This window comes from Sparus aurata, chromosome 4 (genome assembly GCF_900880675.1).
Source record: "Sparus aurata chromosome 4, fSpaAur1.1, whole genome shotgun sequence".
Lineage (NCBI taxonomy): Eukaryota > Metazoa > Chordata > Actinopteri > Spariformes > Sparidae > Sparus > Sparus aurata.
In genome coordinates this window covers 40,221,188-40,245,222 of record NC_044190.1, presented here as the reverse complement: position 1 = coordinate 40,245,222, position 24,035 = coordinate 40,221,188, and the positions used below count along the sequence as shown (strand labels likewise).

The 24,035-nt window shown below is 45.3% G+C and overlaps 1 protein-coding gene and 2 non-coding genes across 3 annotated transcripts in view; 1 reads left to right on the top strand and 2 right to left on the bottom strand.

Moving 5' to 3' along the window:
- The first annotated feature begins 2,953 nt into the window (after positions 1 to 2,953).
- The window catches only part of LOC115580548 (nuclear receptor ROR-alpha A-like), a 62,442-nt gene continuing 41,360 nt past the window's right edge, over positions 2,954 to 24,035 (top strand). Inside the window, exon 1 of the mRNA XM_030415042.1 lies at positions 2,954 to 3,238. Coding sequence (XP_030270902.1) covers positions 3,073 to 3,238 — 166 coding nt within the window. The 5' untranslated portion in view covers positions 2,954 to 3,072. The remainder of the gene's footprint in view (positions 3,239 to 24,035) is intronic.
- trnav-uac (transfer RNA valine (anticodon UAC)) lies at positions 22,923 to 22,995 on the bottom strand. Its single transcript has one exon. It is a non-coding gene; the product is annotated as a tRNA-Val (tRNA).
- trnav-uac (transfer RNA valine (anticodon UAC)) lies at positions 23,371 to 23,443 on the bottom strand. The gene has a single exon. It is a non-coding gene; the product is annotated as a tRNA-Val (tRNA).

Sequence of the window (24,035 nt, the reverse complement as noted above, 5' to 3'; positions counted from 1 at the left end):
AATCCAGCTAAGCTAGCAGAGGTTAGATGCCCCGGACTATGTGCTGAGACCCTATTTGTACTGTTGCTGAAGTTTGGTGCTGTTCTGAGCATTATTTGTGGCTTTTTGGTGGCGGTTTATATTTGGATCCATTTACTGCAGTGTATTGTTGTCGTGCGGTCGTTTCTGAGGTTGATAAAACTCCGTAAATTAGCGGTCTGCTAACTTGATCTCTCGAGAGGGAGTCTAACACAGTTTCACTGTGATTTAGACCATGGATTAAACTTACACCGGAATATCCCTTTAAATCTCCAGCATATAATGTGAGCAGGTAACGTGTTCTGCAGACCGCAGATACGTCCGAGGTCGACAAACGTGTCACATCATGTTCACATCATATGATTATTAGCTGACTGTCACAGCAGGAGGTGGAGTTTCACAGAATCGCACTGAGCGACATTTAGAGTGTGTGAAGTCGTCAACCAGCTGAGGAAACTGAGCTCAAGTGAGTGGACGCCATCTTTGAGTCCGGTGGTCAGTTCTTATTAAACTTCGATGTTCACACACAAGTCACCTCCTAAAGCATGCTGGGTAATACTTGGCTCCTCCTACTCTTACAACAGCCTGTGTGTGTGTGTGTGTGTGAGTTGAGTTTTATAGGATGAGGTGGTGGTGAGCTCCACCCTGATGTGTGTCTGATCACAGGTTTGGGTTTGACGGAGCTGACGAGCAGGTACAGATAATTACAGCTTTAATCACACCTGTCTGTATCACACCTGTCTGTGTCACACCTGTCTGTATCACACTGCGCCCACTTCTGCTGTCAGGATGAACCTGTTGACCTCCTGCGTTGTAAAGATAACTTGTAGCAGCTGAACTCAACCAGAGGAGCCTGTTGGGTTGAACTCCTGTAAGGACTTCAGTCACACTGCATCACCTGGAGACCATCACAAATAAAGAACACCTGTGTGCAGCCTGCTTCAAAACCTGCTTAAGAAACTTCCTCTTGAAGCTTTGGAGCCCTGTTGAGAGCTTTGAAAGGAATCTGTGGTTCTGAAACCTTCTGGAGAGCCTCTGAAACCACCTGAAGCTCCACAGCAGCTTCACTGATGGACCTCCTGTAAAGCTGCAGTCATGGAGCCTGCAGAGCTTCTGAGACCTCCTGATAACCTCTGTGACAGCACCAGATCAGAGCAGAGCAGAGTCCTCTGATCTGACATCAGTGTGAGGCAGGTGGACGGGTTCTGTAACGCTGAGATGAGTTAACGTGAGCGCTCCTGAGGCTTTTCACTGCAGGCGAACCGAGACCGCCATCCGCTTCAGTCCTCATCGCAGCTCTAAATAATCCTCCTATTCAGCTCTTTTTATTTCATCTGAACTAATTAAAGTGATGAAATCTGGAGCAACATCCTCGTTTTCAAATGTTCCAGGCACTGTGAAGCTTCTGGCTAAAAGGAAATTAGTAATAGAAAAAAGGCTGATGATGAAAAGGTGGAGAGGGAGGCGGCAACACGGCCAGCGGCAGGACAGAGACCAGGACCGAGGGAAGACCAGGACAGGCTCGAGTCCAGGACCGGAGGAAGACCAGGACAGGCCCGAGACCAGGACCAGAGGAAGACCAGGACCAGAGGAAGACCAGGACAGGCCCGAGACCAGGACCGGAGGGAAGACCAGGACAGGCCCGAGTCCAGGACCGGAGGGAAGACCAGGACAGGCTCGAGTCCAGGACCAGAGGAAGACCAGGACAGGCCCGAGTCCAGGACCGGAGGGAAGACCAGGACAGGCTCGAGTCCAGGACCGAAGGAAGACCAGGACAGGCTCGAGTCCAGGACCGGAGGGAAGACCAGGACAGGCTCGAGTCCAGGACCAGAGGAAGACCAGGACAGGCTCGAGTCCAGGACCAGAGGAAGACCAGGACAGGCTCGAGTCCAGGACCGAAGGAAGACCAGGACAGGCCCGAGACCAGGACCAGAGGAAGACCAGGACCAGAGGAAGACCAGGACAGGCCCGAGACCAGGACCGGAGGGAAGACCAGGACAGGCTCGAGTCCAGGACCAGAGGGAGACCAGGACAGGCTCGAGTCCAGGACCGGAGGGAGACCAGGACAGGCTCGAGTCCAGGACCAGAGGAAGACCAGGACAGGCTCGAGTCCAGGACCGGAGGGAGACCAGGACAGGCTCGAGTCCAGGACCGGAGGAAGACCAGGACAGGCCTGATCCAGCTGTAGGACTGCTTCATTTCATATTTGTGTCTTTATAATTCAAATCAGTTGTTTTGTTTTTAAACGTCACAGAATAATTAAAGGGTCAATTTTATTGAACCAAAAGATCCAAATATTCAAATTAAACAGCTGCATGTTTGTAACATGTTTTAAAAAGTGCCATACAAACAGTCTATTATTATTATTATCATTATTATTATTATTATTATTATTATTATTATATTAATGTATCTTAATTTCTTGTTTCACCACTGCAGTTTAGGAATAATGAAATAAAACTACCCTTCACAGATGCACGTGCACATTTTATTTTGAAGTTTTAAATGATCACATTGATCCGGTTCCTCCGGTCCATCAGAACCTCACGTGTGTTTCTTTATTATAACAATAATGTAATAAGTGAAACATGATGAACTGGAGGAGGTCAGGGTCAGACGGTGCAGCAGGACAGCATCATCACTGAGTGACCTCATTAAGTTGGATGACTGTTCTCCTCCTCAGGTTCTGTGTCCGACCCAGAGCATCCTCACAGGTTCTGCTGCAGGAGGTTCTGTCTCCTGGTGTCACAGACAGCTGCAGCTCTTTCTGTCCTTCAGTATTTGAGACTGGACTTTGTAGTTGCTGAGAGTGTTTGGACCGGATTTGTTGGTGGGTTCTGTCCGGTCCTCGGCCTCCAGGGAGCGCAGCCCCGCTCCGCACAGCGCCGCCCTCCCTCCCTCTCCGCCCGGCTTCTTCTCCTCCACACTGCGCACAGCAGCAGCGCTTCTCCCGCTGCTCGCACACCGCGCTCCGCCGGCCGGTCCCAGGCTCGGTTCTGTACTCCTGACTGGATTCTGTTCGTGTTTTTTGGAGTTAGTTTTATCGGTGCATGGATGGAGACTTCCCCGCAGGATTCGGTGAGCGATCCGGGCAGGAGCGGCTCTGAGCCCGCGGAGACGCCGGCGAGTCTGGAGAGTCAGCCGGGCGGAGAGCGCCTGACTCCGGCGAGGAGGCTCAGCAGCTCCGGGTCCAGCTCCTCCGGCTCCGGCTGCAGCAAAGGTCAGAACTCAGCTGGTGTCTGTTACAGCAGCCACACACACACACACACACACACACACACACACACACACACACACACACACACGGCACTGTGTGACACTTGTACCCGGCAGTCTGCCTCCTGTAGTCGGGCAGTGAGAGAGCTGACAGCCGCTGACTGCAGCCGGAGGAACTGAAGTTTGAGTTAATGAAGGGAGAGATGGAATAATTAACTTTATAATAATAATAATAATTAACAGATGTTTTATTGTTCTTCCTGTTCGTGTCAGAAGTTTGTTTGATGGGAGGAGCATGACGTAACGACAGTCCTGCAGCTGTGGGATCAACAGGAGCCGAATCGATTAGTTGATTAGTTTTAATAATCAGCTAATCGATTGTGTAGTATTGTCTTGTTCCAGCTCCTCAGTCAGGAGGATCTGATGCTGGTCTTGGTCAGAACACGAACGCTGACTTCATGTCTTTGGGTTTGTTCTGAATGTTCTGACATGTTTTAAACTGCCTGATGATGAAAAGCAGGTCAGTGATTCAGAGGTTAGAGAGGCAGCTTACCCTCCATTACCACCACTGAGCCTCAGTGGATCTGCTCAGTGGCTGCAGGTCCGACTGTGACCAGGGCAGAACTCTCACTGAAGAGATACATGAATAAAAATTACAGAAAGATCGATCGATAATGACAATGATTAGTCGCAGCCTTGATTTGAACCCGACTGTGAGCCGGACCTGATCACATCATCAGGATCTGAATGGGATCAAATCCTGCAGCCGGTTCTGTGAGTGAATGATGTGTTCATGAACATGAGACTGGTTCCGGTCCAGTGCAGATGATGATGAGGCTGTGACCTTCCTCATGAAGACTTTCAGGCTCTAGACGTCACATTTGGCTCCTTCAGCTGTGGGAAGGAATTTTATGTTTCTGCAAACCGTCATGTTAATATTTCTGTTTCACACAACACATGAGCTGACACCAGACCGGACCCGGAGCACTGGGTCGAGACAAGACTCAGAACAGAACCTGAACAAACGTCAAGTTCAGCATGTCAACATGTCTGCTGACCGGCTGCATCTGTTTCTAATGACATTTTATAGACGACATCAAAATAAACATAATCAATAGTTGTGACCACACACACACACACACACACACACACACACACACACACACACACTGAGCTGTTTGTTACGTAACAGCTGTTGACGGTGGAAATACCCACAGTGAGTGTTTGAGCTGTGAGGAAACTGTTTCTGAGACGAGTGAACACTGAGAGAAATGAGACGACACCACCAGAGATCAGCGGGTCACACGATGCTTTCAGGGACACCTCGTAATCTCAAGAAGGCAGTAATTCTGTGGTGTGAAATACTAACTTACTTACTTAAAGTACGTACGGCCTCTGATCCTGCTGCCTGTTCTGTCACTGTGACATCTTCTCGAGAGCTGCGTTCATGAGCGTGAAGCTTTCTGTTGTTCCTCATTCATCAACACTTTGAGAGTTTTGGCAGCGCAGAGACGTCCTGAGAAGAGTTTGTGTCTAATGGTCACTTTACAGAGCAGAGAGTCAAATCAAACCAATAAACACAATGTGGATTCATGAGCGAGGCTGCAGGGAGAAGATCTGACCTCTGACCTCCACCTCCTGCCAAACACAGAACACAGAACTCAGAACAGACGTGACTTCTCTGCAGCTAAACGAGCTCGTTCAAACTCATGTGAGGACGTTTGTCTCATACGGCTACACCTCTTTAAAACAGTTAATCAGGCATCTTAAGGAGGACAAATAAACACATCAGTGAGTTTCTTCAAAAGATCTTTAAGACTTTTTATTCCTCACATCAGTAAACAGATTGAGGTTCTGGTTCTTCAGAGTTGCTGTGCACCGTGCTGTCCACAAACTTTTGTCACTTTCTTATACTTTTTGGTTCAGAAAGTCTTCTAAATGAAATCAACACTGCAGATAAAGGAGAATAAAAAGTGAGCTTTGAATGAAGTATTGTGTAAATAAAGGGAATCGTCTCCTGTCAGCTCTGCTCTCACTCAGCTTCAGCTTACAGTCTTGTTTTCCCTGACGGCACTTGAAAGCAGCATGTGTGTTACGTAAGAGGAGCCTGCGACACCAACCTGCAGGACAACAACGTTTATTCATGCAGCTGAAGTATCACAGACAGTCTGTGGACACCAGCCGCTCTGAGCACCAAACACTGTTCACACTCTTCAACATGTCGTCGTTGTCCGAACAGGAAGTGTCCTCGCTTCTTAAAATAAGAAGAAAAAACTCTCTCTGGTCCTCACAAAGATAAAAGTACAGACACAGTTCGCTCTCATCTGTTGTCTCGTGTCGGCAGCGTCTGCGTCCTCTCACCGCTCTGATGATGTTTTGTTTTTCCTCTCCTCCGGGATGTGACGAGGATTCTCTGTGTTTCTCTTTCTTCCTCCTCCAGCGGGTTTAAGCATCATTACAAACAATAAATCTGAGCCTTGGTTTCTCCTCTCAGAGTCTCCAGGAGTCGTCTGGTGTTTGTGGATCATGAAGGTGTTTATCATGAACGATTCTGTGATTCTGTTTCTGATCGCTCTCTCGGTGTCACTGACTCCGATGCTGAAGCTACGAAGAGAGTTCAAAGATAATTCAAACGTCTTTTCTGATTCCAGATTCTGAAAGCAGGTCTGAGTTTCTCCTCTGAGCTCTGACTCTCTGACCTCCACAGACGCCCGTCAGGTCAAAGGTCGCTCTGCACAGAACTCAGATCAGGTTTTGTCACTTTCAGAGCAGCTGAATGTGAACGTGCGACCCAGTTTGCAGAGTTTGACTAACTGGGTGACGCTGTGCTCCGTTTGTGACTTGTGTGGAGTTATTTGGGCCGGCTGCTCCCTGGTGGCTGTGGTTTGGATGCTGCAGGAGGTTTGCTGTGTTTCTGGCTGGATGCAGCTGAAGTGAACTCCACAGGGAGCCGCTGATGATTTACTCTCTCCTTATTTTATACAAAGAAGAAACATAATCAGAGGATTTTGGGGTTGTTGGTGGTTTGCCGTTCAGCAGAGCTTCTCTTTAACCTCAGTGTCTGGAGATAAAACCTTTCTGTTTTTACAATTTTTTACATTTTAAGTTGAGTTTGGTTCAGCTAGATTCTGTTGTTCTGTGTTTGTGTTGGTGACACACGTGGTGATGATGAGTCGCTGGCAGCTGAAGAGTCCAAACACAGCTGTAACGTTCAGCGACTCGTTCGTCGCTGCCATCTCGTTACGTGAGCAGCGCTGTGAGTCATCCTCACACCGACTGTGAACGAGCGCCGTACAATCTGCTGCAGGTCGCTGACTCGTCCGACAGCCTGCGACGCTGGCGGCTGATTGTTCTGATCCGGCTGCCGGATCAGAACCGTTTACTGCTCACATCCGACCTGAAGGAGATCAGCTGGAGTCCTGAATGTAATAACTTAATGAGTGAAAAGTTTGGATCTGAAATCGTTAACAGGTTGACTTTTTACAAAACCACCAAAATAAAGTTTATTAAATAGCCAAAAGGTTTTTCTGTCAGTTCAGAGGAATGTCTGAAAACATTATTTACATTATTAACACTGTGAATTTATTCTTTTTCAAAGGTTAGCTTAGCTGCACGCGGTGTAACGCAAAACGTTCCCACAATAAAAGCTGCAACATTTGAGCGGTTGTAAGGCTTTTAATGTGAAAATTCTGTGTAGGAACTTTAATATTTAGTGAAACAACATCAAGTGAAACATCTGGACCTGAGATCATGAAGCGGTCCAGAACCTCTGGCTGGCTGTTTCTGCTGCCCCCCCTCTTCTTCCTCTTGTTCTTCCTCCTCCTCCACCTCCTCTTCCTCTTCCTCCTCTTCCGCCTCCTCTTCCTCCTCCTCCTCCTCTTCTTCTCTGACAGGTGGCTGACCCGACTGCAAATATCAATTAGTGTTAAAGTGAGTGGCTCCTGGTTGGACTCTGATCGGGTCCAGATGGCGAGGAGCGATGAGTCGAGGAGAATAAGACGAGATGGTTTCCTCACTGTGTCACACACGGTCACATGTGTGTGAGCCTACATTCAAATCCAGAGCTGTGATCAGAGCGATTGATTGATTGATTGGTTAGTTGACAGCAGACGTGTGTGTGTGTGTGTGTGTGTGTGTGTGTGTGTGTGTGTGTGTGTGTGTGTGATTGTGTGTGTGTTCAGAGAGATGCTGACAAACTGTAGCTGTCTCTTTAAAAACCTCTGGCTGACTCCGCTTCACTGGAAACCTGCGAATCTGTCACAGCCGCTGTTTCCTCCTGCACAGATGAGACAGCTCGCATACACACACACACACACACACACACACACACACACACACACACACACACACACACACACACACACACACACACCACACACACACTTGGAGAGGATCCTGGTTGTTTGAACACATTCTCTTAATCTTAAACATTATAAAAGTCACGTACTTCACCATCACATGTTGATATGATGAGTCATAATAACACTATCATTATTTATGTGCAGTTTTCACCTGATTGAATCTTCTTCGTTCTGTGTTTCTCATGGAGTCGTGATGAAAAGAGCTTTAATGATTGAAGGACTAAAGTTTATAGATGTGGTGGAACACAGATTGGAGGAGAAGCTGCAGCAGCATCAGTCACTGCAGTCGATCACATCAGTTCAGACTGTAATGATGAAATGATGAGGTCATCTGTCTGAGCTCACAGACACACGTCAGACTGAAGAGCTGGAACTGTTCTTCCTGCTGCACGTCCTCGTCAATCACCAGCAGTCGATCAGATCCATCCTGTTAATTAAAATGTTGAATCTGAATCATTTCATTTTCATTTCATCATTTTCATCCTCCCTCATCGATGAGAGTTTCTGATTCATTTGGAACCTGAGCAGGTTTGTTGAGCTGCTCTTCTACCTTTTATAACAGAAAACATTTAGTTCTGTAGTTATGTTTCCTCTCAGGCAGGCGCAGAACGTACGAGCTAGTTTGCGGTCGGCTGGAGTCGTGGTGGTGCGTTCAAGTGCAGCTTCTTGGCGACACAACAGTAAAGCGATGCTGTTAGTTGAGGTTGGTTTGGTGTGTCGGCGCCTGCTGGATGAATAGGTCTTTATATCTGGCGGCACCATCAAGTCAAGTGTGACCAATTTTAGAGTTTTCTAAAATGTCAATATTTCGCTCAGGAGAAGCAACTTGTGTCCTGCGTCACACACAGTGTTGTGTGTCTGATTCAGCTCTCGTCGTCTCACTTTGGTGTCGTCACACGAAACTTCAAACAGAAATGATTTTTACTCTTGGTGATCGTCGCTGCTCCGACCCTGTGAGAAACTAAAAGACGATGCTGACCTGCTGATTGGATCCAGAACATGTTCTTTATTCAAAACACACCTGAGATGAGGTGAAACACACAAACGAGTGGAAAACAACCTGCGTTGAAGCGTGCAGCGCTACGTCCTGCAAAACATCCCAGCAACGTCCTGCAGAAGTGAGATTCCTTCCCATCAGTCCTAGCTGTACGTTGTGTTTATGCTAACAAGCAGACTGTCGTTATGAGCGTGTTAGCATAACGTTAGCATTTAGCTCAAAGCTGCATCTCCTCACAGAGCTGCTGGTTGTTTCACACAGTTTCACTTTATGCACTTTATAGATTATGTGGTTGTATTAAATATTATTCTGATTGTTGTGTGTGTGTGTGTGTGTGTGTGTGTGTTCAGGTGAAGTTCCCCTGCAGGATTAAAGTGAGCTATCATTAAACTGCTGTGAATCCTGATCGGCCTCTCTCTGTTCGCTGGAGTCATGCCAGCCGCTGCCTTTGATGTCAGCGCGTTTATTCCGGCATCGGTGGAGGTGGAGTGGGTGCGAGGGTTGATTTGCATACAAAGCTATTCTCGCTTCCTCTTTGTTCTTGCGCAGAGTGTGGAGAGAGTAATTGTCTTCATCAGTCAGAAGTGTTTATCTCGTTGGTTTGCTGCAGATTCGGCGTGACGTCGAGCGACGGCAGAAAGTGCAGAATGGGAAAATTCTTGTGTGGAATTAGTGCCGAAGACGCCGGCATTGTTCTGTCGGATCACTGCAGTGAAACGGTGAGTTAACAGTTCTGACAGAAGCACAGAGGCTGCTCTGAATGGAGATGTGTTATAAAGTCTCGCTTCTGGTTTGACCTCCTGCTGTTTCTGCTTGATGTCAGGAATTTCTTATTTTCTCTCCACACACACCACAGCTCAGCAGAATCTCACACTCAAATTGTAATTACTTGTAATTAGGAGCCATCACATTCACTAACCTTTAACCATCCAGCATCTTTAGTTACATTCTCAGTCTGTCCAACAACTTCCACCCATAACGCCTGAACCAGACTCTGCGACATCAGGCCCGTAGTCGCCCAACCAAACAGAGAAACAGCTCTAAAGAAATGTAAATCCAAACATGTAAACGATATAAAGGAAAGGTGTGTGTACATTAAGGGAGGGAGAAACAAAATATAATATCCTGACAGCGATGTCTCGTTAAAAATATCCAGTGGTTTCATGCTGACAAATGTGTAAACACAGTCAGAACAGTGGTCACTGGCTTAGCAGCCGATCTTACCAAGCTGTAAACATTTTATTCTGGAAGCTGGACTCCAATCAAACTAAAGAGCTAAACATGTAGCAAACATCTGAGCACAATACAGAACAACAGGGAAACTTGCCTGGACCTGAACATACATCACAACTCAACGGTCACTGAAGGCACCATGAGATGTTTGAGGTGTCCTGACACAGATGAGACTTTGATAATGGAGGTCAGCTGGCTTTTAATGCAGCGCTGAGATGAAGTGATGACACCGACCAGCAGCTACAGCCGTGTGTGTGTGTGTGTGTGTGTGTGTGTGTGTAGGTGTGTGTGTGTGTGTGTGTGTGTGTGTGTGTGTGAATCCCTGAAGACTCTGAAGCCAAAAGAAAAATGAAAGAATCTGTTCTGCCTCTGATTATTTTTCTCTGTGTGAATCCACCAGGGAACCACACATGATGCAAAGATGTTTGTTTTTCTATCTGAGATGAAATAATGTGTGTGTGTGTGTGTGTGTGGTACAGAAAGCAGACCAGTGTGTCCTTCAGTTGATCATCTGCCAGAAAAAAGTGAAGCAGCAGCGTGTTCAAGGTGACATACTGTTATAATGTGTGTGTTCCTGCCTGTTAACACACACACACACACACACACACACACACTCACACACTCACACACACACACACACACACACACACGCACACACACAAACACACACACACACACACACACACTGTATCATCTGTCATCATCACGTGGATGTTTGATGGTGTGTGTTTATTCACTTAACTCCAGAAGCCCGATTACTTTAATCTACATTAGCTGTAAGTCAGCACTCAGCAGAGACTCTGGTTCTGGTTCTGGTTCTGGTTCTCTGTCTCCTCTCTGTAATGTTACGTTCCCCTCCAGCTCCAGTCAGCAGAACAGAACCTGGAGGTCCGCTCCGGATCACTGCTGCAGTCAGGCTGATCAACAGAGTGAAGATAAGTTACAAAGTCCTCTCTGAGCTCTGCTCCCGTCGGTAACCGGATCAGAACAGAATCTTCTCCCACGTGTTAAACTAAGTCAGATCATCAGGCTGTTTCTTTTTCTTTGCTCAGAATAGGTTTAAGTTCTGCAGATTCCTGGTTTCCAACATTTGGGTGACGTGTTGTAAATCCACCGCAGCTGACAGACGAACTGTAAACCTCCTCAGCATCGTCTCGGCACGCCGGACTGCAGAGAGAGAAACACCGACAGCCAGCAGCTCTTTGAAATGCAAAACTGAAGCTCAGCTGAGATCAAAGCGGGAGTTTCCTGTCAGCCGATCTGATCTGGTGTCAGTCTGCAGCTCAGACCGCTGCTGCAGTTCAGATAGATAGATAGATAGATAGATAGATAGATAGATAGATAGATAGATAGATAGATAGACAGATAGATAGATAGATAGACAGATAGATAGATAGATAGATAGATAGATACTTTATTTATCCCCGAGGGGAAATTAGGTCATCGTAGCAGCGGTACAATACAATCAGAAATACGAAATACAATCAGAGTACAATACGCAATTTAAAACACTATACACTATATACAATATACAATAAGATGCTTAGCAGTTCCAGATAAATATTAAATAATATTAAATACTGAGCAAAATTAAATTATGTGTGTGTATTGTGTGGGCGTTGCTGTGAAGCGTTGTAGAGTCTGATGGCACCAGGTAGGAATGATTTCCTGTGCCGTTCTTTAAGGCAGCGAGGTTAAATGAGTCTGTTGCTGAAGCTGCTCTTTAGCTTGTCCAGGGTTTCGTGGAGGGGATGAGAGACTTTGTACATGATCACCAGCAGATGAATTGCAAAAGTTTGATAAGAGCCTGATAGAAAGGCCCAAACTGGACTGAGTCACTCAGACAGAAGCTGACATGATATCGAAGGAAAAGAAAAGAAAACAGGCCGACATTCTTCAGTCGTGTGTTTTATATTGAAAATGTTGAGCAGTATTTAAGTTATGTGACTAAATAAACTGATAAAAGAAGGAAGAGGACCGAGAAGTTCATATAATGTTTTATTGGTGTCTGATGGTTCTCAGTTTGGTCGGTTTCAGATGATTTATGGGTTATAGAGTTTGTAAAGGTCGGGAAGGTTTCGGCAGGTTCTGAAGGATTTGATGTGGTTCGGGGGAGTTCTGGTGGGAGAGAAGTAAAAACTCTTCAAGGCTTCTTAAATGTCTTGAAGGTATTTTGAGTTTTTTTTTAAGAGGGTTTAAAGAGTTTCGGGGAAGTTTAAATTGTTTTTAATGGTTGTAAAAGAGCCTTTAAAACATTTGAAGGTTCTGGAGTTCTGAAGAGTTCTGAAAGTGTTTTGATGGATTTTTAAAGAGGTGGTTTAAAGACGAGTTGTGAGGCTCACGGCTGCAGTCAGAGGGCGGTGGAAGTCACGGAGCCTCTTTGTTGAACCTTATTAACTTTACAGGAACACACTGGTTCGACTGCTCCGGATCAGAACATTAGAAGACAGGACTATAACATGGAGTGTTTCTGTGGATACGATCAGTTGGACCATGAATCCTCTCACCACAGCTGCTCCTCTGGTGGAGTGTTAATGTGTTTGGTTTTGGAGGGTTTTCTAAAACAAGACGGACGTCCACGTTCCTCACAGAGCTGCAGGAAGTCGTCCAGATCAAGCTGAAATATGGAAATGGACATATATGATGTGTGGAGCAGTTATGGAGCTCTTTGCCTTGTTGTCCCAAAGTGTTCAGAGTCCTGCTGAGAGGACGTTGTGGTGAACATCACACATGCCGACACACAGTGTGGCCTCCTGCCAAAACAGCTCACATGACTTTGATCTGACTGTGGTTTGTCTCAGCCAATCAGGATCCTGACAGGTGTGGGCTTTGACCAATCACTGTCTCCTGGTGGCTTCCCAGGCCCCTGGACCTGCACCTTGAAGACCTGTAGGCCGTCCATGAGCTCATGTCGGTGTAAGGTTCAGGTGTCCACATACTTTTGGCCACGAGGAAAAGAGAAGAATCTCGTTGGATTAGACTTTTAAATCATTTGCTTTGTGTCTGAAGTCCACAACGTCCTGTTTTATCGGCCCTGTTTCAATCTGAAAGAGTCCTCGAGTGTTCGTCTAGTCCTCGGTGGTGACTTTGCTCAGGTGCAGCGGCGCTCACCTTGATCACCGCTCACCTTTCAAGAGCGCCACGAAGGACGCCGAAGCGGTGTCGGCGGCCATCTTCCTCTCTAAAAGTGGGACGATATCTGGGCAGCTGGTGATCGATGAGGAGCTTTCTCTCATCCTTTATACCAGCAGGTCGGTGTGAGCTGGTATTCTTAGACTGACCTGACACAGACACACACACACACACACACACACACACACACACACACACAGTTGTCTTTGTATAATAATTTCTCTGAAGGAGGTCGTCGTGTCTTCTCTCTGTGAGACGTGTCGGGATGGATCCGCCTCTGATGGAGGATTTGTCTTCCGTAACTTTGAGCAAAGTTAACCAAAGTTGAAGAGAAAGTGAAGCCTCACTTTTTTTTCTTCATCTCTCTGTTTCGCCCTCAGGAGCTCAGCAGCTTCTCACAGTATTGATTCATATCTGTTTCCCAGTTGAGATATTTAGGGAGAAAACCCGACATGCAGACTTACAGGATGATTGATAGCACAAAGAGAAAACAACCTACGGAGCCTATTTAAAGGTCAGAAGGGAACTTTTGTCTTCAGGTGACAAAACTTTACAGACATGATCTTCTGCGTTAGCAGGGTAATAAACTTAATGAGGTTTTGTCCCCTAAACGGAGTCTTAAAGGCATCATTTAATTTATTGGAAGAAAAACAGACAAACACAGATGATTTCTGATTTCTCTTCTAACTCACAGTAGACGAGTCTTGTTACATATCAGACGACATAATATACTGGCTTATTTAGAGGAGAGGACGAATCCTAATTAATGATGTAAGGGATGAGGAAGCTCCCAGCGAAAAGAAATGGTCTGATGAGGAAGCAAAGGAAGAGAGAACTTAGACAGTGAAGGAAAACTTGGAGCAAGGAAAATAAGAAGCACTTTATTTTGAAAAAGAAAGAAAACAAGAGGTCAACAAGGAAGGAAGACTCCTAAAGTTACCAAACATACAAGGAAACTTCCCTTTATAGAGCCAGAGAAGAAGAAGATATTCAGATACAAGGATGAAAGAGAAGTGTAGAAGGAAGCTTCCTGTTTAGGGAGGAAGGAAGTCTGTGAGTAAAAACCAGGAAAGATTGAAATCAACTCAAGCTCAATTCAGATTCAGATTCAGAATACTTTATTAATCCCCGGGGGGAAATTGTTTTTTGTTCCAATGCTCCATGCAAAGTAGAAATAGAAATACAGCATGAATGGACACAAGAAGATGAAGATGTAAATAAAAAGAAAATATTAAAGTAGACATCAAAAGAAAATAAAATAAAATATCAAAGTAGACAACAAAAATACAAATAAATAATAAAATAGTAAAGTATACAATCTGAAATATATACAATATACAATGAATGAGTATCCCAAGGAGGAATTTTCTAAATGAAAGAAGTGATGATGTTAATAATTCATGAGACAAGGATTAAAGGAGTGTACTAATATGGAACAAAGGAGAAAAGATTATTAGGAGGCGGGAAGGAAAGTTTTTCTCCAATAAGGGAGCAAGTAAAGGAAGGATCAACGTCAGGAAGCTTTTAAATAGAGAGCAAGGAACAGTGGAGTATCCTAGTTTGGACACAATACAGAAGAAGAAGAAGAAGAAGAAGAAGAAGAAGAAGAAGAAGAAGAAGAAGAAGAAGAAGAAGAAGAAGAAGAAGAAGATGATGATGAGAGGAGCAGGAGGGGAAGACGATTTCCTGATTTCAGTGGAAGGGTGAAGAAAGTTTCCTAATCAGAGGAAATGCAGTAGGATGCTTCCTCTATGAAGGGAGGGAAGGAGGATGCTTCTTATTCAGGGAAGTGAGGAAGATTCCTGAGGAAGGATAAAGCGAACACACCTCCAGCTCCCTCCCACCTCCACCTTCACACTGTCCATGAATCATCAGCTGATGGAACAGAAATATTTCAAACATTCAATTTCCCAAAGTTAATTTACTCCTCCGAGCAGGAGGCGAGCGGCCAATCTGACTTTAATTTGTTCACGAGGGAGAGGTGACGGAGAGGAGGTGACTGGGAGGAGGTTATGGAGGGAATATTAACCAGGAAGGACACAACTTCTATCTTATAGAATATTAAAAAAATGTAAACATCCATATATACCACCTCCTCCTCATCCTCCTCCTCCTCCTCCGTATCTACAGTGAGATGACACGCTTTAAGTTTTTCTGACATGTGACCAAACAACTTTGTCTAATTACAGTTTCCATTAATAAACAAACGTATAGAAACTCGTCAGGCTGTGGTGTGAATGATAAGCTCCAGCGCCTGATATTGGATTTTAAATGGGTTTGGAAACGCCAGCCTCCCACACACACATGTGGCTGAGAGATAACGCTGGACTGTGTGTGTGTGTGTGTGTGTGTGTGTGTGTATGTGTGTGTGTGTGTGCGTGTGTGTGTGTGTGTGTGTGTGTGTGTGTGTGTGAGTTCTGCCTCAGGAGAAATATTACACGCAGGATTTGACCGCTGACAGCTTGTTTTTTTTTCGACTTTGTGTTTCTGAGTCGCCTCAGTTTCAGTCGCTCTGGTTTCCGACGGCCCATGAATGCATCAATCATTTCAGCCTCTGGTCCTGATCACTATTTCTTCTTGTGTCCTCTCTGAGCTGCAGGTGCTTCTTCTTTCACGAGTGCAGACTGATGGAGGCTTCCTCTTTCTTTAGGAAACTCTCTTCATACACCGTTGTTCCACACACACACACACACACACACACACACACACACACACACACACACACACACACAGGTGGTGTTTGAACACATTCGTCTCGTATTTCACTCTGAATTTGAAGCACATGTTGCGTAACAACCTGCAGTTATATCACCATTTATCCAGATATTAACCGGAGGAACTCGTTCTCACATCAACATTTTCCTGACCGAGTGATTTCTGTTGGATCTGTGGATCCACGTCTGCCAACGCCTTAAAAAGTGTAGAAGCGAAGCTGCTGTACCTGCAGCAGTCTGAAATATAAAGACTTGATAAAGACAGACTCTCCTTGTCACCACACGGAGCTCCAAGTGTGAGTAGAAACACACACACACACCCACGCATGTTAGTCTACACGTGGCGTGATAGTGTGCGTTTGATTCGTCATCATTCTTCTCACCTCGTGACAGTGAGGTCTGCCGGGCGTCACCTTTCACCCCCTCAGTCTGCTGCGAGCAGATGGAAGAGGAGACACTCCATCACCTCTTCCTCCTCCACCACACTGAGGCGACACTGAGATACACGAAGAATAAAACAAAGACAGAAGAAGAAGAATAAACTTGTCATGGTGAACCGTGGAGGATGAATTTAGGTGTCTCAGTCTGAGGAGTGAAGCTGCTGTGCAGTCTGGTGCTACGGCAGCAGCTTCACTCCTCAACTGTGTCTGAGGAGTGAAGCTGCTGTGCAGTCTGGTGCTACGGCAGCAGCTTCACTCCTCAGGTGTCTGCACACATGTAGACCAGTGGATCAGTGGATCTGTGTCTCTACCCCCTTGTTCTAAAATCAACCAGATACAGTCACACCACTAGATGTTTGTCAGCACACTGAGCTGAGCTGAAGTTGACAAACAGCATCGTAATTTAGCTGTTCTTATGTTTAAGGTGCAAGAAGTAATAATTAAGACATGAACTAGGAGAATACAATATGAAAACAAGAAGCTGGAAACAGCACTGAGATGCCACTGCTTCATGTTTTATTTAGCAGAAATTAAAGATTTGTTTTAAACTTTGAGCAACAGTTGAACGATAACGGCCTCTCTCGCGCTGTCTCGCAGCAGATTTGTGATTCTTTGGCCCGACATCTTTCTGCAGTTTATTTCTGGACGGATTCTGATTACTCTGGTGGGATTCAGCTCCGTTTGATTTGTCTGACTGGTGTTTATACATTTTAGATATTTTTGTTTTGCATTTTATTTTGGCTGGTGTTGAACAGAAACGTGTCGGCCTTTGATTCGTCTCTGACAGTTTGCTGCTGCAGAGGCAGACAAACCCAGTGCTGCATTCAGGCTCCTGACGGAGCTTTGTAGTGCCGGTCTGTGATATGTGGCTGATGAAACGTTGATGTAACATGAACCCTCAGAGCAGTTTGTTAAGTGCTCAGCAAACACCGCCAGGACAAACTGCACAGATGTGGGCAGCTTCACATCTGTGGTTCAGTACAGACCAGAAACAAATGATTTAATCCTTCATTGTTTCACTGCTGCCAACAGAACAACAGCAGCTACAGACCCGATAACATGCACACCACTTTGTCATCTGGTTTGAGTTTATTTTACCTTTTAACAAGGCAGTTCAGAGTGTTTCACACAAGACACAAAGGCTTCGATATAAAAAAAAGAAATTTAATGAGAATTTAAAAGATAAATCTGAATTAAACATTGAGGCCAACCGAAACGTTGTCTCTTCTTAATTTCCCCAAATGAACTAAAATGACAGTTTATAAAAGGATTTGGGTTAAAATGGTTTAGTGAAAATGAACAACAAAGTAAACTCAGAAGCATCTTGACCAAGTTAAAGTGGGACAAAATGTTCCTCAGTCTGAACGAACAAAAGACAGCAGAGTTTCTGTCAACAAGGAATCAGAGCGCCTCAGGTGTGTCAGTCTCACCTGTCTTCAGCCTTCATGAGAGGTTCTCGTCACACTCTGATTGGCTGTGAGGGGAACCACCCAACCTGCTCTGCATCATTAATCAGGAGTCAGTCTGCACACAGCTGGTCTGAATCTCCTCCGATCGGTCCGGAGAGACTCTCTGAAAACTCTCTGAAAACAGAGATCAGTTAGCAGGACTGCTACAGTCCTGAACAGCCTGAAAAGGACACAAGACAACAAGCACTCCGGTCGTCAGCGGTCTCAGCGAGGCAGAACCATCTGGACCAGCCAGTAAAATGTGTTGAAAGCAGCGTTACCTCACCGAGCTACATGTGTAACTCCTGCAGGTCAACACGTCGCTGTGAGCTCAGTGTCACCGACAGACTGAGCAGTTTAAACTGTTTCCAGTCTGGAAACAATGATCTCACGCTCACACTGAAACACACAGAGCATGTTATCTTTGGAAAAGTCTTATTAAAGCAATTTGTTTCTGCTTCAACAATGAGTGATTGTGACAGTCGGGCAGCGAGCCGCGGAAACTCCAGATTCTAGAATGAGAGGGTGTGATGTGAGGGTGGAGGAAGCGGAGGAGGTGCAGGAGGTGGAGGAGGTGCAGGAGGTGCAGGAGGTGGAGGAAACACCAGAGATCACAGCTCCAGAACCTCCTCACTGTTTCTCATGACATGTTATTTCTTTAAAGATAATTAGTTTCTGATTCTGAACCAGTGTTGGTGGAACGAAATGTGGTAATTCTCGTTTCTGATTCGCTTTGTTTTCAAAATGACCAGAAACAGAAATCCATACTGTTGGTAATGTGTGTGTGTGTGTGTGTGTGTGTGTGTGTGTGTGTGTGTGATGGATGCAGTGCGGAGCCTCAGGTAATAATAGCCATGATGGATTCTCACCTGGCCTGGTGAGCTACGAGCGGCGAGCTTCGGCACGGTCGAGGAAGATAAAGATGTGTCGGCGGCGCTCGGGGTCCGAGGGGGCCGAGCCGGGGGAGATATTAATGACACACACCGTCACACCGATTGGTCCTCAGCTAACAATACTGTTTTTAGGGCAACAGCATCAATCTGAGTGACTCCCAGCATGCAGCTTAATTAAAACAGGGAAACACCTCATGAGTTATAAACATCATCAGTTTGACACAAGGATGGGAACATCAATGAGTCATTCTATTATATTATATTACATTACATTATATTATATTATGTTATAGAACATTAACGGCGCTGACAGGTGAGGTGGATTTTGGGAGCTTTGATATTTGTCACTTGCAGGATGTGTCGTATTTCCTCTGTCACTCGTATAAAGTACAGATTGAAATACCTAATGAAAATGTTGGAAGTTTAATCTTAAGAACCAACAACAACAGATAGCACATTTTGCTGTATAGAGATCGTGTTCTGAGTCCTGCACCGGGCCGAGTCTTTGCAGGGCAGCAGAGATATTTCAGATGTTTCTCGATGCTCCTTGGGGACGAGCGGGCCGGTGCCGGCCTGTTTTTAGCTCCTGAAGGTCCGGAGACGCTGCAGTGATTTATTCAGCCTCTCTGCTGCGGCTCAGGTGAGAGTCGACTGTACCGACAGGATGAATGAACGGCTGTCACACCTGCTCACACACACACACACTCACAGCTTTATGTTTGGACCGTGTGTTCACTGTACATCCAGTCAGGTTAAATAAATAAATGCTCCTGTGGTGGAAGTCGCTGGTGTTAAACACACCACTAAACATCCTCACTGCTGATGAGACTCTGTCTCTGTGACTCAGACGAGGTGTTTTAAAGTTTTCTTCTCGTTATGTTTCGTCTCATTCACAGACTTCCCTCCTCTCTCTGACTCTCTCCGGAAGTTACAGCGACAGGCGACCAGATGAAACGCACGCTTATCTTGATTAAACTTGTGGATTTCTCTGGTTTGAACATTGTTGGAATCAACCCCGAATCCATTTTTGGGAGTATTTCCTTTTAGTGACAGAAGCTGTAACAACTCATTCCCTGCAGTGAGCTTTTATTTAGTGTTCATTTTTAGACTGAGGTCTTCCTGGTGTCAGTGTAACCCTCAGCCTCACTGCTGCTGCTGCTGCTGCCATCTTTAATCCACACAACACTGTGCAGGTACGAGACACGAGGACGTCAGGGAGAAGCTGCCTGTAGTAAATCTATTAGTCACATTTCTTCACTTTCCCACCTCCCAGTCAAGTAGAAGCACGGTTCACATCTTTATTTGTTCCCTCTCTGCGCTGCACTCCCTCCTGCTTCCTCTCACAGTCGCAGCTTTCAGACTTTCTTCTCTCACCAGATTCCTCCCAACTCCCATTTCAGCGTTTATTTTGGTCGCCCCACGGCAAGGATACGGATAAAAGGATTAACTTATCGTCTACCAGTTTAGAGCTCTTAAACTCAGCCTGACGGCCCCCCTGAAAATTGACAAGATGGATGCCAGAGAGGCTCCATTCAATACGTGTTAAATTCATTTCCAGTGTTCTTGACACAGATGGATGTTGATGTTTGAAGCCTGAAGAGTTTGAACAATGAAACATGCTCCATCGGTTGGAGCAGATAGGATGGATGAACCTTTGTGTGATGGATAATGTTGGAGCTAAACTTCGCACTCTCTCAGGAAGATGAAGTCCGGTGATCCGGTCCGACTGGCAGCCCGACGCCGTTTCTGCTGGTTTCCATGTTTCCACTATATGAATGAATAATCTCAAGTTCTGTCCTGTGGAGCTGCGACTCAAACAGCAGCAGCTCCGAGCACAGAAATCATCTGATTCCAGTTTATTCATCTTATAATCTGTAAACACACATGGTGGCTGAACTGTAAACACTGTTATTAACCAAAGTAAACAAACAAACAAACAGACAAACAGACAAATAAACACACGGCAGCAGCAGAGGAGCTGAAGCTCATCACCAACACACACCCACTCTGCTCCCAGCAGATGTCAGTGTTACATAATGACTCTCTGATGTAACACACACACACACACACACACACACACACACAGAACAATTGTTCACTGGCACAAACAGACGAGGAAACACAAAGAATCTACTTGAAATAGCATCACAATGTTGCAGGAGAGGATCTGAAGTCCACTGAGTGTATTTATGGAAAACATGTAACGCAAAAATCTTATTTTTCTGCCACAGTAACAGCTGAACATGTTGACTTCACTCTGCGTCCACGTCCTCACCTGCCGTCTGCCTGCTCGTCTCTTTATGCTGTCAGACAAAACACAACAACCAACCGGAGCATTAATGATAGAAATAACAGATATGGACCTCATATTCTCATATCTGCCTCAGTTAATCCGTGCTGCGTGTCAAACTGAACAGGGAAGCTGTTCGAGGTTTCCCCTGTACTGTAAATACACCTGAGGCAGAATAAGAAAGACTGACAAACTAAAATAGTTGCACTTCACATCAGTTACCTCGTTAGCGTGCTCGTGTGTAATGCAAGCAGACTTCCTCATTGAGTGAGATAGTGAACAGTACAGTGTGCTTATGTTAGCGGTAGCTAGCTAGCAGTGTGCTAGAGAACCGACACTAACATGAGGTCACTTACAAATCTGAAAACGTTGTGTCGTGCAGTGGTGTGGAAGTGAACGTTATCCGACGTGTCCGTGGTTTGCAGGAACATTAACTGCCCACGTTTTGTTCTGGTAACTGGGCAGATTTCAAGGCCCGGGTTGAGGTCAGGTGACTGAAGATGAGTCTTTTGTTCTGTGAGATTCTGATCTTTGGGTTTCAAACATCCAGCATGTGACACACTAACTTTGTTCTTGTGATGTCAGATAATATCTTGATGTGAGCGATAAGACTTCAGGAACAGTGGGCCTCTGATGAGGACGTGACTTTCAGCAGGCAGGTGAAGATTCAGCTGAATAAGTCGTTGACAGTGAGGATTAATGAGAGCTGCGACACCGTCAACAGCTCAGTGAGCCGTCTGACTACAGGTCCAGTTCTTATCCACTGGATGATGTCATGATGTCTGTAGCTGCTGCTCACAGCCGGTTAATCAGTCTGTCATACTTTACTGTGACTCCACGCTCACCACAGAGACTCCAGTAATTGTGCTCCCAGTACACCTCAGAATCACATTTTGACATCCACACAGTCTTTAACGACTCACTTTACCTAAAATAAGACACCGACCTGCTGAGGCTGCTTTTAGCTGCTAGGCTGGAACAAACCGCCAGAAAGCTGTTCCTCAGGAGGTGGGATTGCTTCACCGTTACTACAATAAAAACACAAACCACGGCTGTGCACACGCTGTGTGAGGAACACAAACCCTCTCAGGCTGTGACAGGTTGACGTGTTTGTTGCACATTTGGAGGAAAGTTGCAGGGAAACAAAGCGAGATTGAATCACACGCAGACACGTTCACAGTTGGAGTATCTTCAGTCCTTCAGCATCGCGTCTGTCTGCAGAACAGAACAGCAGTTAGTGCAGAGATAACACACACACACACACACACACACACACACACTGTGCTGTCACAGAGCTGTGTTTACCCCCGAGGCCTTTGCAAACACACACACACACACACACACACACAGATCTTGTCAGTATTGTATGAACACCTACTGTTGAACCTCCAGCATGTCGTTATCAGGACGTGAGAAAAGCAGCTTTGTTTTTGTATGAACTTCCTGAGACAGCGGCGGCTGAACGCAGCTCTGAGACGCCACAGACGCTCCTCTGGTCTGGGGGATTTACCGTACAGACACCTAAAAATGACCAGATATACGTGTCGTGCACATCCTGCAGAGCACATCTGACTGCTGCAGCACGATCATGTGACAGGCTTTCACATTTATTTACGGTTTAGCCGTCATCTGAGCGAGTATCTCAGAACGGCCATGAAAGACGATGAAAACTACAGCGGGACAAACTGGAGCTCACAGCTAAAACCTGTGAGTAGTAATAGAGTTAGCAGACATGATTGCAGGTTTGTGGCTGAATGAATCAGGAGCTCATGTGAAAGTGGTGAATTTTGCAATAAATCACGTGATCAGGAAGAGAGCTCCAGGACTCTGCACCTCTCTCAGAAAAAGCTGACTGAGCAAAAGATGTTTTGCAGAATGAAACGTGACGACTGCGTCTCGAAGCTGCTCTGCTATCTCTCCATTTCAATCTCTAGTTTGGACAAGAATCTCGTTTGCACTGTCACAGAGCAGGTGTGTGTTCATCAGTGCTGGAAGAATTATTCAGATCATTGGTTTGCACGTATTGTGTTAATGAGGTCACTGGTTTGATTCTATGGTTGCATGTCAAGTATCCCTGAGCAGGACACTGAACCAAGAGTTGCTCTTCAGCTTCTGACATCAGTCTGTGAAATCATCAGCAGACTGGAAGGATCACCAGCCACATGGTCATAAGTGAAACCTGGTTCCACTGGGGATTGAACCCAGGACCTTCTGCGTGTAAAGCAGACGTGATGACCACTACACTATGGAACCTGTTTGCGGTGAATCTGTAATCTAATTATTGAATAAATTTAGACCTGAATGTAGTTGAGAGGTAAACTTTGCCATCACAGATGTTCTACACATTTCTATCATGTGTCTGAATCTGAGTTCTAACTTACTGATTGAAGTAACACTATAATCAAGTAAAGTCATCATTTCACACAAGTTCTTTCTTCTCTCAGATACAGAAACAACATCAATATCATGACTGTATTGAAATGAATTGTGGGAAATTAGTGAAAGCCAGTTAGGTTTTCAACCAAACCTGTCTTTCTGAGTGCTGCGTGTGTGCAGACATCAGTGTTGTTGGTTCAGTTATACGTTTTTTGTTCAATCCTCAACTTGGACAGCACTAAGAGAGAATTCTGGTTCCACTGGGGATTGAACCCAGGACCTTCTGCGTGTAAAGCAGACGTGATGACCGCTACACTATGGAACCTGTTTGCTGTCCCTTGGTAAACTTTGCCATCACAGACATACATTTCTATCATGTGTCTGAATCTGAGTTCTAACTTACTGATTGAAGTAACATTCCAATAAAGTAAATCATCGTTTCACACATAAAAAGTTATTTTCTGTCAGATACGGAAACGACTTCAACATCACGGCCGTATTGAAATGAATAGTGGGTGATTAGTAGGAGTGTCACGATTCTCCAAATCCTTGATTCGATTACATTTTCGATTCTAAGGTCACGGTTCGATTCTCGATTTTTACATGTATTTTTTTAAAGCACAGGTTGCTATGCCATTTTTAGACTAGACTTTTATGCAATATAATATCTGACCTTTGTTCGCATTGTACCACACTATATTGTCAAATTTAAAACATTTATTAACAACATAATGAAACAATAACTTATATCTTAAGTCAATTGGAAACAAAACAACCTGCCATCTAGTTTCTGCAGAGCTTGCAAACTGTGGCTTTTTTGTCGACAACGCGACTGTTATCAACAAAACTCTCTGGAAATCCAAAATACTTCCACACCTGAGACTTCAGTGAAAAAGGAGCAGGTTCAAGTTCTGTCG